This window comes from Lytechinus pictus, chromosome 5, assembly GCF_037042905.1.
Source record: "Lytechinus pictus isolate F3 Inbred chromosome 5, Lp3.0, whole genome shotgun sequence".
NCBI classification, from domain to species: Eukaryota; Metazoa; Echinodermata; class Echinoidea; order Temnopleuroida; family Toxopneustidae; genus Lytechinus; species Lytechinus pictus.
This window is the reverse complement of record NC_087249.1, coordinates 18,891,184-18,906,584: the sequence shown is the minus strand read 5'-3', so window position 1 is coordinate 18,906,584 and position 15,401 is coordinate 18,891,184. Positions and strand designations below refer to the sequence as shown.

At 34.3% G+C, this 15,401-nt stretch overlaps 1 protein-coding gene across 2 annotated transcripts; it reads right to left on the bottom strand.

Annotated features, from left to right (window-relative positions):
* Nucleotides 1-35: 35 nt before the first annotated feature.
* On the bottom strand, nt 36-14,998 carry LOC129262321 (uncharacterized). 2 transcript variants are annotated; one of them, XM_054900425.2, is made up of 14 exons: nt 14,853-14,998; nt 13,478-13,646; nt 12,972-13,021; nt 12,551-12,650; nt 10,999-11,087; nt 10,254-10,368; nt 8,997-9,140; nt 8,274-8,507; nt 7,573-7,662; nt 6,748-6,813; nt 5,999-6,087; nt 5,176-5,234; nt 4,531-4,622; nt 36-4,039 (listed from the first exon to the last, which is right to left on the bottom strand). In XM_054900425.2, the coding sequence occupies exons 2-14, from the start codon at nt 13,616-13,618 to the stop codon at nt 3,767-3,769; spliced, it is 1,542 nt and encodes a 513-aa protein (XP_054756400.2). In that variant the 5' UTR covers nt 13,619-13,646; nt 14,853-14,998; the 3' UTR covers nt 36-3,766. The 2 variants fall into 2 exon arrangements, with proteins under 2 accessions (XP_054756400.2, XP_063956022.1); XM_064099952.1 differs by lacking the exon at nt 8,274-8,507 and having other exon boundaries at nt 14,853-14,945.
* Nucleotides 14,999-15,401: the final 403 nt, after the last annotated feature.

The window sequence follows — 15,401 nt, the reverse complement described above, 5'->3', positions numbered from 1 at the left end:
GAGGAAAATTTTTATCCGTTTCTATTTTTGAAAAGTAAGTTAGTAAATCTGTAGAAGAAAACTGACTCAGTTTGGCCAACAATCACGTAAGCTGGACATGGGAATGCATGTATGGAACGACATTCCTTTGCCTGAGCACTTCAGCTGTTTTTCTCATAAATGATAGGGCATTTGAAGGGTAATCCATCGTAGTTGACAGATTGTGCCCACATCTATTCCTCTCTTTTATTAGAATCAGAGAGAGATATATAGATCTTATTTGATGATGGCAGGGTGTGGAAAAAGTAGAGCATAATAAAAGCAAGGCATGGCAATACAGGTGGGACAGGCAGGGGGGTCTTGCTTGCCATTGGTCTCCTAGACATTTGTTTTAACCATGTGTAAAAGGCCCTGTCACATTGTTCCATGCAAGCCTTGTGGGTGAATAAGACCATTGTTACATCTGGTTTTCATTTGATATCAAAATTTTGCGTTACAGGGATCTGGGTCCGGTTTCACAAAGACCTGCTATCGTAGCAAAACTATCACCCAGTTCAAGGATTTCAGAAGCTTTCAACTAATTGCAAATAATAATTAGTCATAACAGGTTTTATGAAACGGGGGCCCTGGAACATACATGTATAGCCCCAAAGCTGCTATTTTAAAGTATATTTTATACCCATCAAACTCGCTTGTCTATATCTATATTCCTAACTGGCTTGATATATTTCTCATGGAGAATTTGAAGCTATTTCTCTTACTTTAAACAATGCTCTACACTATTAATCTGGTGACACAGTTCTGTAAGTGTTGGTGAGAATGTGAAAGAATTAAAAAGGATCATGTGGAGTTAATATCTTTTGCATATGCATAAATGGTAAATGGGGCATTTTTTTGCCTCTTTGAATATTGTAAAGTATATACATGTATAGACAAAGCATTGAAAATGTACAGATATTTTATGTTGACGAGATAAAGACCATGTATGAACATGTAGATACCAATGTTTTGGGGTATACTATATGCTGTACCCATATATGGTTTTTTAGTTTGGTTTTAAGAAAAGAAACCTAATATATACATGTATATCATATCAATGATTAAAATTGTTATAGCAATGTGTCTTTGAGTGTATAATTATTTGTTTGACAGTATGAATAAAGGAAAAAAAAAATAATCCCTTCAAACAACAAAAAAGTTCCAATGTGATTATTGGTGTACTTCAAGGCTTTCTAAATTCAGAATGATTTGAGTTATTGTTTTAATGAAATAAGTTCAGGCATTAAGGGGTACTCTAGGCTGAAAAAATATCTAGATGAATAAATGAGCAAAATGCTGAAAATCCCATCAAAGTCTCTAAAACATCAATTTACATTTCTTTAATTTGGAAATTTATCAATATATTGTGAAAACAGTTATGTAATACTTCAGACATCTGTGATTAAACTGTATTACAGAAATAATGAAAAAAAAAATTAAAACATATTCCTAAGCAAAATTTAAAGATTACATGCAACTCTGCCTCCAAGACAAATCTTTTGGGATCACATTGGAAGTCAAAGACTCAATTGTATTCGTAACTGCACCCAAACAAAACAAGACAAAATAAAAGTTTTTTTCCAAACATTCATATATCTGAATTTTACACACTTTCTTTCTTTATTCAAGTATTCAAGAATATAATTCTATACAATAATAATTTCAATCAGTATCAATAACTCAAGTTACTCAACTGCATATAAAATCAAGGCTTAAATCTGCATGTCAGTTTGCAGAGAAACAATTTTATTCAAAGATTTTTAAGTACTAGATATTTCAAAAGTTAGATGATTCGTAGAATAATAAAGAGAATCAATTTTACATAATTAGAATGAATAAATTGCTGAGAGAGTAATTTTATCAAGACTTTGATCAAATGTGAAAAAAGTTCCTAAATTGTGTTCATGCTATTATTGCTGCAACGACTGGATTGTACATACCCCCAACTATACATTTTTGGTTATATTGTAGAATCGATCATTAAAAAAAAATCCAACAGAAACCAACAAAACAGCAATTAATTTTTTTGAAAGAATAGTATTAAATAATATACTGATTTTGTATAGTGCAGAAACTATGTGCATACATTCTTCTCCACTGTAATTAAGAGCTGAAATGCTTTAAAAACAAATCTATGAAAGGGAAATAAAAAAGAATGTATGGAAATTCCGGTAGGAAGTAATTCCTTAAAAAGCTGTGTGCACTATGAACGCCTAGCTTAGCCGGGTAATATAGGAGCGCCTTGAGCACCTAACAAGGTGGATATGTGCGCAATATAAATACCCTATATTATTATTATTAAAAGATAGGTTTTTAGTCTACGTTTGAACGTTTCTATTGATGGAGAAGATCTAATTACATATGGCAAGCCATTCCATAATTTTGGGGCTGCGCAGACGAAAGCACGAAAGTTATCTTTGGGAGATTGTGAAAGAAAATATATGCCAAATAAGTCTGGTTGAAAATGGGTAATCAGCAAATGACCAGCAATAAATAAGCAAGGTAATTTGAAATTTGTCATCTTACATATCAGAATCTTTCCCAAAGACTTGTGGCAGAAAAGAGTTACAACCTATCGGAGTTAATATGAAAATCAATTACAACTTGATTTTAAACATATCAGAAGTCCATATTGATCTACTATTTGATTCTTCAAGTTGCATTTTAAATGTATGTTTTTGTGCAACTGGCTGTAGATCCTTCACTTCAGTTGATATATGAAGGAAGGCAATCTGCATTCTAACCAAAGCATCTTCAATATAAAAATGAACGACTCTCCGCTTCAGTATAAAAGGAATTGTTTTTCAGGCAAAATTCATATCACACACTTTACTGGTTTTGTAATTTCTACTTGTATAGAAAAAGAAATACAAATATATCTTTGTGACTCATTTTTGACGAGTATCTACATCACACGTTCAAAGCCAAGAATGCAATAAATTCTGTGTAAAATTATACTGATTATTGCTCTTGTCACTCTGAAAAAGATATCATTACTATTCAAACTTGACTGTATATGCCATATATTTTGCATCCTGATACATGTATTTCCCTGATTGTGTGGGGTTAGATTTTTAATTTTCCCATTTCTGTTGTATTTTGTATCAAAGATGGTAATGCAACATTTGCCACTGCTAATTTCTCTTAAGTTATAGGGTTAGGGTTCTTGATGATTGGTTCAAAATTATGCAAAGATTACAATTAGGTTAGGTTTGAGAGTAGGATTTATGTTTGGTTTAATGAGTGATTCGGTTGGTACTATTGTCACAGGAGCAATATCATGAAATCATCAGAGACACTGTATGGCAGTGAAGAGAAGGGCAGGCCACAACACCTAGTTGTAATGAAAGCTTTCATTATTTTCAAGGCACAACAAAACATATAATTACATTTATATAGCACTTAATACATTGTGTTTCTAAGCGCTTTACATTGTAATTATTATTACCCCAGTCATCGGATCTTTGCATAGCTGCACAACATATATGCACTTGTGCTTCCTAGGGAGCATTCCAACAAGAGTTCCAAGACTCACTTGCTAGGCATATTGCATAGGCTTTTGCATCCTACCAGGTGCCCATTTAACACCTAGGTGGAGAGTGCCAAAGAGTGGATTGACGCCATGCCAAAGGACATTAGGCTGGAGTGAGATTCGAACACACGACCCTCTAATAATAAGGCGAGAGTCTGAACTGCTACACAACGACACTTCCGTATATTGCACAAATAATATTCAAGTGGTCCTCTGTCAACTCTTCTTCTCTCTGTCATCCATAGCTTCGGATCCATTCCCAGCTGGTTCATCTTCGGGTTTAGCGACCCTCAAAACCTCCATTCCTTCCGTGAGGTGCTGATCTCTCATTCTCTTGACTTCCTCCAGCTCTTCAGCCAGCCGGTCCCTCTCCTTGGCCGTCTTCTCGGCTACTACTTTTACAGCATACAGGAACTGGTCTCCGTGCTCGGATATGGCTTCCGCTCCCTGCCCGCGAGTCTGTGTCAGACCTTCAACGGCCGTTTCCAACTGATAACACAAAATAGAATGTGGATCATTTAGAAAATAGTTCTCACCCTCTTACCGTGAACCAAAACACAATATATATAATTTGCAAAAAAAAAATATATTAAGATGATGTTTATGATGATTAAAGCATATTACATGGTAACATGCATGTATATCTGATTAAAAACATTCAAAGGTAGAAGAAAGTAATAATTTTCCAACTTCATCATAATTCCTAATTGACAAAACAAATCGCAATTCAAGTAATCTTGGAAAATTAGCCAAAGCCTAAATATGGCGAATGAAATATTCATACAAAAATCTTATACATGTACCACATATGAAGGAGACTGAGACAATTATTCATCTACAAATGACTATCCAGAAACTATTCAAAATATTCAAATGCAAATCTGATATGAACCTCCAGGAAATCTGTTACACGATTAGAATAATGACACCCACAATTCCATGTACCAACTTTAAGATTACACGTACAACAGAATACTCACTTGTGACTTGTGGAGCTTGAAAGCTGTCAAAAACTCTCTCAAGGCCTCCTCTGATGCGGTCTGCTTTAACTTCTCAAACGATGACATAACATCTGAAAATATGAAAAGTACGAAAGTGGTATGAACTTCGATTAGAAAGACATTTCCACTCCGTGATTTGACTGACAATTTTAACATCAAGGAAGTCTCACAAAATATTGTTTTAAACTGAGCTAATTAGTCATTGTGGTTCAGATCTAAGAAACTGAAAATAATATGAGCCTGGAAGGTTTCTGACAATTTGAACAAAGATATATCACTGACTTTTACATTAAATAAGGCAAATAATTATGAAAACAAATTTAAAATCCAAGATACTTTGATATTAAACTGATTATATTACAGGGGCCCAGCATTATGCAAGTACTTGCTAGGTTTTCAAAGTATATCTATGAGGCGTATGGCATTAAAAAAATTTCAAGATCATTTGAAGTCAGACCGAGTGGATGATCATTGTCAGGACTTTACCGAGGCAAATAACGTTGCACTATGAATACGACTGCATAACAGTAGGAATTTTAAATAAATAGCATATTCCCGGCCACTCATAGAGTCACACAAGATATTTTACAAAATGCTTTATGACAAACCCTTGAATGGACTCACCTTTCATTGGGTCACACAATGTCTTCTGAATACTGTCTTCAAACATCATGTATGCTTCTCTGAAAAAGAATAGAAAAGGGAAATTAGTCAGAATTTAATTTTTCATTTTGACAAAGTGTAAAGTAATAAGTAGACATAGTTGAAATAGACCATCTGAACATTTGACCATGTGACAATAAAATTAAGTGGGCAATAACAACTACACAAATTGATTATAGACCAAATGGGTTTAGCCCATGTGGTCTTAGACTATCTGAAGTGGGTATTAGACCAATGGAAGTGTAAACCAAAGGGCAATCAGACTAAATTGATGGACCAAACAACAATTACATTGCAGACCAAATTGGTTTGCCCATGTGGTATTAGACCATCTGTAGTGTAAACCAAACAGGAATTAGACCAAATGGATAGAAAACCATACGGTAATTAGACCAAATTGAGATTAGACCAAACAGCTATTACACTGATGGCTTTGCCAATGTGGTACAGTATAAGACTATCTGAGGTGGGTATTCAATGAAGTGTAGAGTAGACCAAATTTTCTTTTTCATTTTACTTTATTGTTTCCGCAACTTTTCAAATACAAAACAACAAAGAAAATACATAGTACATAACAAAACATTTAAGAATAAAAAATATGAACAAAGTTGCATTTTCTATAACAATTTCAAGAAGGCTGTAGGGGTTGCCACTTTAAGCTTAGCTTGACAGTAGACCAAAGGATTATTAGACACAATTGATGGTAGACCAAAGGAGTTTAGCCCATATGATATTAGACTATCTAAGAAGTGGGCCAACTGGGTGTAGACCAAGTGAAACTCACCTTACAGCAGCATAGAGTGAATCCATGTATTTAAACTGAACATCATAGAGGGCTTGGTGGAATCTCAACTCTTCTACGCAAGCCTTCGCCTACGAGAATAAAAGTCATTGAAGGTCAAGTCCACCCCAACAAAAATTTCATTTGAATATTAAAAGGGGTAAAAAATAATTAAACAAGCGTATTACACTAACAAATTCATCAAAATCAGATGTAAGAAGAGAAAGTTATGAAATTTCAAAATCTTGTTAACTTTCACAAAACAGTTATACTAAAAACAAAGATATTCAAATGAGAAAGTAGTTGATTTTCATCACTCACTAGTTTTTTTTTTTATATGAAATAAACTATTATTTCAATATTTGCAGCAGAAAATACCCTTTTATTGGGGTGGGCATCATTCCAACAAGAATTTCATGGAGCATAGAGTCAGTTATTTTCATTGATAAATATAATATAATCATAAGCCATTGCTTAAATAGCATGCACGTATGTGATTCAAATATTATTATGAACCATCAAATAGAAAAGAAAAGCATGATTCTGACCATAGGTCCCTTTTTTGTAATGATGGTTCACTAATCTGATCCCCCTTTCTTACATGAATAGTACACAAGGCTCTTAATGCAAAGATGGTAATTAATATCTATGACAGAACACCTGAAAGATCATTACATTTCAGTAAATACTCTTTTTTAAACTCTGTTTACCTGTAAAGTAAATACAAAATGAGAAGCTTTCACACTTCATACCTCCATTTTGGAGACTCTTCTCGAGTAGTTGCTTGCCTTGATCACTGCATCAATCACAGACTTCACCTGAATATAAAAAATATATATGTGCCATTATTTACGACTAATAAAACATACATTACATTGCATGTTTTCCACTATGACAAGAATGTAACAAAATAAAAACAAAAAATAATTTTTAAAAACCCATACCAATCAAAAGGGATAACCCATGGCTATATTAATATGTAAATGTAGCAAACAATTATTTCTACAATGACAACATTCAAAATTTCAATTGACCAGTAGTCTCATAGTCTCAAAGATTATTCCTTCTAATAGTTATACGTGTACCTAATTTGGAACTTCACAGATTAATAAAAAAGGAAAACGATTTAATATAAAACACAACAAACCTAACTTGTTTGAATAAAAGTACATGAATTGTATAAATGGAAAAGCTGAAGGATTCTCTTTAAAAGACGTGTGAGCATCATAACCGAAATCTTTCATTGTCATTTTACACTAAATATGACAATAAATCAGTCTACTACAGGACAGGTGAACAATACACTCCCAGGCAATGCCACATAACAGGATGGAATTGACAAGTACCCTAGGTCTTTTATGTATTGCAGATTACAGTAAACAGCTTTCCTTCACAGCAGATTACATATGAAGTATACTACAGATAATATAACCAGGGGCCCGTAACAGAAAGCTTAGCGACCATCCTAGAACAATTTTCTATGATTGATTCCATTTTCGTGAAAATCTAGCGTACGATTAATCGCTAACCTTTGTGTCACGGGACCCAGGACCAGATACATGTATAAATGCTCTTACCTGCTGTTGTTTATTTCTTGGGAAAGTTGGAAGTACCGTCATGACATCATCAATCTTGATTTCAGGTATAATAGATTTACTTAGTAAAGGCTAGAAATAGAAAATGATTTAAAATGATGATAATTGAACATCTAGAAGTATAAAACAAGCTGGGATTATGGTTCACCATGTGTATTATGAAGAAGGGAAGAAAATACAGGCAGAAAGATTGAAATGGAAAGACGAGATATGATGAAAAGAGAAAATTAGAAGTATTCTTTTCTTGAAAGTGAGTGAAGTCCTGAAAAGGACTGTAAACCAGATGAGATGAGCTGAATATGGCTTGAGTAGCGATGGTTTGAGTAGCAATGGTTTGAGTAGTAGCAGGTTGAAGTTAGAATACTTCTAATTTTCTCTTTTCATCCTATCTCGTCTTTCCATTTCAATCTTTCTGCCTGTATTTCCTTCCCTTCTTCATATTACACATGGTGAACCGTAAACCTTCTCCACTTTATAAACTCCACCATGCAAACCTACAAAGATAAGCTGGGATTGTTTCACAATGATTCCACTCTAACACAGACCTATCACTCACCCCATGAAAGTCCCTATGTCCATTCCAACGTCTCCTTTAAAAACCCATCCATCCATCCATCCATCCACCCACCCACCCACCCACCCATCCCTCCATCCATCCATTCCTTCCTACCACTGATTCTTACCCATGGAGCAGCTGGAACCAGAATGGACAGAGATACTAAATCCTGACAGCATTCAACCAGCTGTCTCTCAGCGTTGTTAAGAAGGCTGGACAATCTCTGATTGACAGCCGATGGAAGATGCTGATGGGTCAACTGCTGTAGGGCGTGGCAGTCAGGTGACCAGCTGGTGTTCAGTGATTGGTGGAGTGTCTTGAGTTGTTGGTTCAAGGTGAAGAGTTTGGATTCTAATTTAGCCTGCAGAAAAAAATATATATATCAGTGACAAGATATTACGTTCACTTCTACATCATTACATTATATTTGCGCTTTGTAATTTGGAGTAACAGAGCAAATATTTTTGAGGTGCTAATACAATTTGTGTGTGAGGATGTATATTCTATTAAGGCTAGTGAATCTTGTTTTCATCCAAACTTCCCTCAAATGTCAACATGATCCAATATGATTCAACACTTTTTAAAGCATGAATTTTCATACTGCACACATTTTTTTTTTCATAATGGTTTTTATATGCAAATAATATCCTTGGCTAATTTAATATTGGTATAAGTAATAGGTATATCTCAAAATATATATTCCAAGACTAGCTATTTATAACTCACAGCAAATTCAAGACCAAACACAGGGGTTGGCCACTTTGCTCCCCCTTAACATTCCACGGTAGTTATATTTGTTATCAAAAGTTTTGTGAAAGAACATAGAACATCAAATTAAATCCAAACTCACTATGTGTTTTAGGTTGAGATGTTCTATCTTTCCACTGCATACATCCATGATATTAACAGGCTTGTTGTCATAGCGATGAGGTTTAGTTTTCGAGTAGAGGCCTGTGAAGATGAGAGGTTGTTCCAACTTCTCTTGGTTGTTGATCTGATAGTTCAAGCAAACAGAAAAGAATCATGGCTTCTGATTGTTGCCATAAATGCAGTTCTATCATTTGTGACTTTTTTTAAATTCTGCCTCTTGGCATAAGAACTACAGGTGATTCCAGGATTTTCCAAAGGGGGGGGGGGGGCACATTTTCCAGATAAAAGACTTGACAGGCCCCCCCCCCCCAAAAAAAAAAAAGGAAAAAAAGTTTTTCAACCAAAAACTATGGACATTTCGTCCATAAAAAATGTGACAAACTTTAAGGGGGGGGGGGGCACACTTGTTTTTTAATGGCCAGTGGGTGATTCTGTTTATAGAGCCGTAACTCTTAAGATCAAAGAAATCTGTTTGACTTAATTCAATTAACATGTTTTGAATATTCTGGTCTGAACTAATGCTTTGAGTTAGGCGATTATTCCACGTATTGAAGATTGGCTTATGCAGAGACTACTGCAAAAGCAATAGGGCAATTCCAAAATGAACATGTCTGAACATCCAATCCCGTGTGTGTGTGTGTTTAATTGAGTTTTTAAAGACGTGTATTAATCAGATATGATTATTTACATATGGGAACGACCTTTAACGTCACCATCCCAAAGACAAGACTATGGATGGAACCTTTAACCTCTGCATCAATTCTTACCTTGCCCCATGTAGCCTACATGGATATTACAGGTGCATGCAACACCCTGTAAGTCCTTAGGTTATGTGGGATCTTCCTGACATTATTTGTTTCTGTTATAATAGTTCATATGACAGATAATTCTCTCAAAAGATCATGGCTTGGACAATTTATGAAGTGAAGTGACAATGGAGAAAAACATGGGTCAGATATAAAAAATGGCTGAAAAAAAATCATTCAGGTTTCCAATGCCATGAGGGAGCACATCAAATCATATAAAGAGAATACAGATATTGTCTCCGGAGGAAGGATATACAATATGGATGATATGCTGATTTTACTGGCCCTGTCTGGTCATTGATGGCTAAATGTGACCTAAGTAATCAAAGTGGTTTCTTTCAATCTCCAATAATCAATAAATCTTCACCACCATACACAATACTGCTTGCAAAACCTAGATGACCCTTCACTATTAAACTATCTGAATTTACCTCTAGATTTTTGTACAGTCTCAGACGTGCTGACTCTGCAGTTTCTATCATGGTCGTGATCTGTGACCTTTGAACCTGGACACATGGGCCTTTAGTTTCATTGGACAGCAGCTCCCTGGCAAATAAACATGATGATTTGCTTCAAATTTGAATTTTGATAACACCTATATCAACATCAAGTCATCAACATTAACACTGACATTGAAACCAACACAATACAAACACCAACATAAACAAAAACACCAATGCCATCAAAGCTGACATCAACACCAACACTAATATCAACACTGGAACCAAGTCCAATATCAATATTGATAACAACAACACCAACACCAAATATCAAAATCAACACCACCAACAAAAAACAATAAATCAACATCAACACTAAAACCAACATCAAGCCCAACAACACTGACATATACAGCAACACCAACAGCAGTGCTGATAAAAAAAATCCACATCAAAATCAGTAATGTGTGTTAAATCCTTTAGAAGAATACTGGATGATATATAAATTTGGACTAGAACTGTATGATGGTTTAAAGAGTGCCATGTTTCATGTTTGCTACAAGATATTGATCTTTAATTGTTTTGACAAACTTGATAAAATATTCAGAAATACAATTTGATAACAAATACTGGCATTCAAATCATTAAGTTCTGAGGGTAATATAAATTCATGAATATTCATGAATAAAAAAATATATCTTACAAGAAACGGAAACATATTTTTTCGATCCAGTACCTGAAATTATCAGCAATCGTTTGAAGATTATTCTCCACTTCAAAAAGAACGCCAGATCTAGAACTGAGAGCCTCAGCTTGCATTAGCACCTTGGGTAGAAAATCATACAGCACAAATACAATAACAAGTGGAATGCCTCTGGCGGTCTCACCTGCATCACGCGATTCAATATAGCAGCAGTGCTGACTTTGAAAACTACTATCAAATAATTATTCACAAAAAACACCATTCATATAATGATACAATACTACGTTCATTGACATTTGACCTTGATCATGTGACCTAAAACTTGTCAGTGAAACTTGATTACCCCTATATCCACATTTTATACACTATATCTATAAACTTTGAAAGTTATGACAGCAATCTAATAATTACCTCTAAAATAGCCAAAGTTCAATGACCTTAAATGACCTTTGACTTTGGTCATGTGACCTGAAACTCAGACGAAATGTTCAAAGATACTTTATTAATATTATGTCCAAGTTCCATGAATCAGATCCATAAACTTTCAAAGTTATGATGGTAATTCAACAGATACCCCCACATGGCCAAAGTTCATTGACATTTGACCTTGGTCATGTGACCTGAAATTTGAACAGGATGTTCAGTGATACTTGATTACTCTTATGTCCACGTTTTATGAACTAGACCAATAAACTTTCAAAGTTATGATGGTAATTCAACAAATACCCCCAACTTGGCCAAAGTTCATTGACCTTACATGACCTTTGACCTTGGTCATGTGACTCAAAACTCAAGCAGGATGTTCAGTAAAACTTGATTCACCTTACAGTATGTCCAAGTTTCATGAACTAGGTCCATATATTTTCTAAGTTATGATGACATTTCAAAAACTTAACCTAAGGTTAAGATTTTGATGTTGATTCCCCCAACATGGTCTAAGTTCATTGACCCTAAATGACCTTTGACCTTAGTCATGTGTCCTGAAACTCAGGCAGGATGTTCTGTAATACTTGATCAACCTTATGGCCAAGTTTCATGAACTAGGTCCATATACTTTCTAAGTTATGCTGTCATTTCAAACTTAACCTTAGGTTAAGATTTGGTGTTGACGCCGCCGCCGTCGGAAAAACGGCGCCTATAGAATCTCACTCTGCTATGCAGGTGAGACAAAAATTCAACATTTCAGAATACAAGACTTTGTTTCTCCAAGTACTTTTAGATATATCAAGTAATAAAGTAAAATATCTATTTTCATTACAAAATTTGTCTTTAAATGGTAGCATGATTCCTTTTTTTCATATTTTTTTAAAACAAAAGGTCAGTGATTTGATCCTGTCAAGCTAAAAATTTTCTTATACCAGTACTTGTTTTCCAATTAAAATCTGCATAATTTCATTATATTCCCCCTCTCAGTAGTTGCCTCAGTATGACCATATCATTGTTAGGAAATTTGATACCTGGGGAGTGGGGTGTAACATAAGGGATAGCACAGTACAAAACTTTCTTCTTTTTTGGTGAAATTTACTGTAAGTCTTATATAACAGCCAAAAAGCCTATTTAAGTTAAATTATACACATGTACGTACCTGTCTCTCGAGTTGTATAACTTGTGACTTGAGTAGATTAACTCTTCTCTCGCCATATTGCTCTACAGGACCTTCTGAAACAAGCTGATCATAGATGGACCTTGTAAAAAAATCAAATTAATATGTATTGATGATGATGATGATACTACTACTACTACTAATAATAATATCTGGAATTACACATAGCACAACTATTATCACTCTAGCTTTAGCCTTAGCTGCTGCTTCCAGTACTCATTGTTTTGTTTTGAAGGAGTTTATAATTTCACCAGATAGCTTTTAATAGCTATCAATCTGTAATAAGAGAGTATACAAAAATAATTAAAATTTCATTTAATTCTTTATTTAATGAGCTTAAGAGAATTAAAAAAAAAAAGTTGTAGGAAAATTGAACATTCTGTAAACAAGTTTAGGCACTTACTTGACATTATCAAAGTCCTTCTGCAATTTAGCATTCTCTTCTTTCAAAGCCTGTAGTAATATCAGAGACGGATGATGGTGAGCAATATCAAACCTCATTCATGATCAAAATAAATTTGATTCTAGAAAGTAGAAGTTCAAAAATTTTCAATTCAATTTGAAGAAATGGAGAAAAGCAGAACAGCATCCAGTGCCATATAAATACCATCAAAATTGGATTCAAAATAAGAAAGTGAGGCCATTTTTAAAGTTTCCTTATGTTGAATTCTCACAAAATACTTGCACAACATGGTCACTTTTCATGCAAATGAGGGTATTTGTCACACACTATTCCTTTGATACATAAAAAACATAAATTCTTATAGATTAGAGGATCTTCATACAATCATCACAAATTATGATAAAGAATTTGCATCATAATAAAATAAATATCAAATTTTTTTTAGCACTGGTTACACTTTTATAAAGTTATCCATTGCAATTAGACTCTAGGCCTAATTATTTTACCTTGATTTCACGTTGTAGCTGCATCACACTAGCCTTTTCATCATCACGATTAATGCCAGGATGTTCTCTGGTGAAATTCTCTTCATTTTTCATCCTTCCAGTAATCACATTCCTCCCTCTCTTTCGAGGTTCTCCGGCCATTGTTCCATACTACTCCTCAACCCTCAGGCTGTGGTGAAATTATAAGAACATGTTCATCTCTTTTAAAGAGTAGGCCTACTCTGGACTTGAAATTATTATATCCAAATACATGTCTAAAAGTCACTAAAATGCTGAAAATTTTCAACCTACATGTAATCTGCATGATAACAAATAACAAAGTATGGTAGGGATCTATAGTAAATTTTAACAGCCTTATCGTGAAATTAGTCACCTCTCTTCTCGTGTGTGTGCACTCGTTGTGTTCAAAGTCAATGGGAGAGAAAGAAGTCACCAGCACCGACGAAATAAACGGCAGTGAACAGACTGGTGACTTAAACCAGGATAATGCCAATTTTAACATTTTGTGAAAACAGTTGCCGTCATATACATGTAGGTGGGCTGACGATATAGAATTTCATGTCCCCTCTTTACTTTTCCTTATTTACATGAAATCATCACACAAGTGTCTCTCATGAAAAAATAGGTCGTTGCAATTTTGCCAATGTTAGAATTTTTCTAGATCTAGGAGACTAGGATATCTTATAATATAAATGTGATTTCATTTAATATTTATAATAAAATACAATGAAAAAAAAAGGGAATGTCACATCATCATCTTGCTCATTGCATTTTCATGAAAACATGCATTCATATATTATAGAACTGTTTCAACGAAAAAATGCAAAACTCTAAGTCTAAGTCTGACTCTAACTAAGTAAAGTAACACAACTAAAACTTCAAATTAAATTGCCGGCACTCATTCAATGAACAAGGTTATGATATAACCACTTATTCAATGAACAAGGTTATGATATATGATTGCCGGTAGCCTAATTTAATTTTATTCTTTGAGACTCTTTCTTGGCTCTTGCAATTTTGCATGCCATTGCCATTGACCAGTTGACATTGTCTGATTTTTATTGAAATAAAAATATGCTCAAATAAAGTCAAAATTTGTTTTAAAAAAATTAATAAAAAAGAAGATCCCTGAATTCATAATGAAGACAAATATATAGATTCCCTAAACCTATACATGAATTGAACTAGACCTATGTTAATGTATTTTTCGTTACCAAAGTCAAAGACAAAGTGAAAGAAAGTTTCGAACGAGTCCAGGCTTTACTAACGAAAAAATCAATACATGGGACAACGTGACAATAAAGGTCATAAGTTTCAATCAAAATTTTCAAGATGCTGTGAGAAAATAGAAAATTATTTTGGCCAAGATAATTACCTAAGTTTAAAATTCCGAATAAATGACAGGATTTTCCAACTTAGAGACTAAAAACGAATTATTTTATCACGGATCAAAAGCAGAAAGAACCAGCCGCTAACTCAACTAAATCTATCGACCAAATTTAAATACCATATACGGTGTGCGGTATACCCGGTACTGCAGATGACAAACAAGAAAAAAATAATTTCATTAGACATTAAAGGGAAATGAAACCTTTGGAACAAGTTGGCTTGTGTCGAAACAAAAAAAAATCAAAGAATAAGAACAAAGAAAGTTTGAGAAAAATCGGACAAATAATGAGAAAGTTATAAGCATTTGAATGTTGCAGTCACTAATGCTATAGAGATCCTCTTATTGGCAATGCGACAAGGATGTGTGATGCACTCGTAGCTAGAGAATCATAGAGATGTAGTATATATCTCTATGTAGAGAATACATCTCTATGGATGCACTATGGTGTGATGTCACCACGGAAATAAAAGGATGTGAACAACTTTCCCTTTGATCGACTATAAAATGGGTATAAATACCCCCAAAATGTATCTT

Bases quoted from the DNA above. Each gene is read 5' to 3' on its own strand.
- LOC129262321 (XM_054900425.2), bottom strand. From the start codon at position 13,618: ATGGCCGGAGAACCTCGAAAGAGAGGGAGGAATGTGATTACTGGAAGG. The intron at 8,508-8,996 runs GTGAGTTTGGAT...TTTTTTCTGCAG, and splicing joins ATCTCAACCTAAAACACATA to GCTAAATTAGAATCCAAACT. The intron at 6,088-6,747 runs GTATGAAGTGTG...TTATTCTCGTAG, and splicing joins GAAGAGTCTCCAAAATGGAG to GCGAAGGCTTGCGTAGAAGA.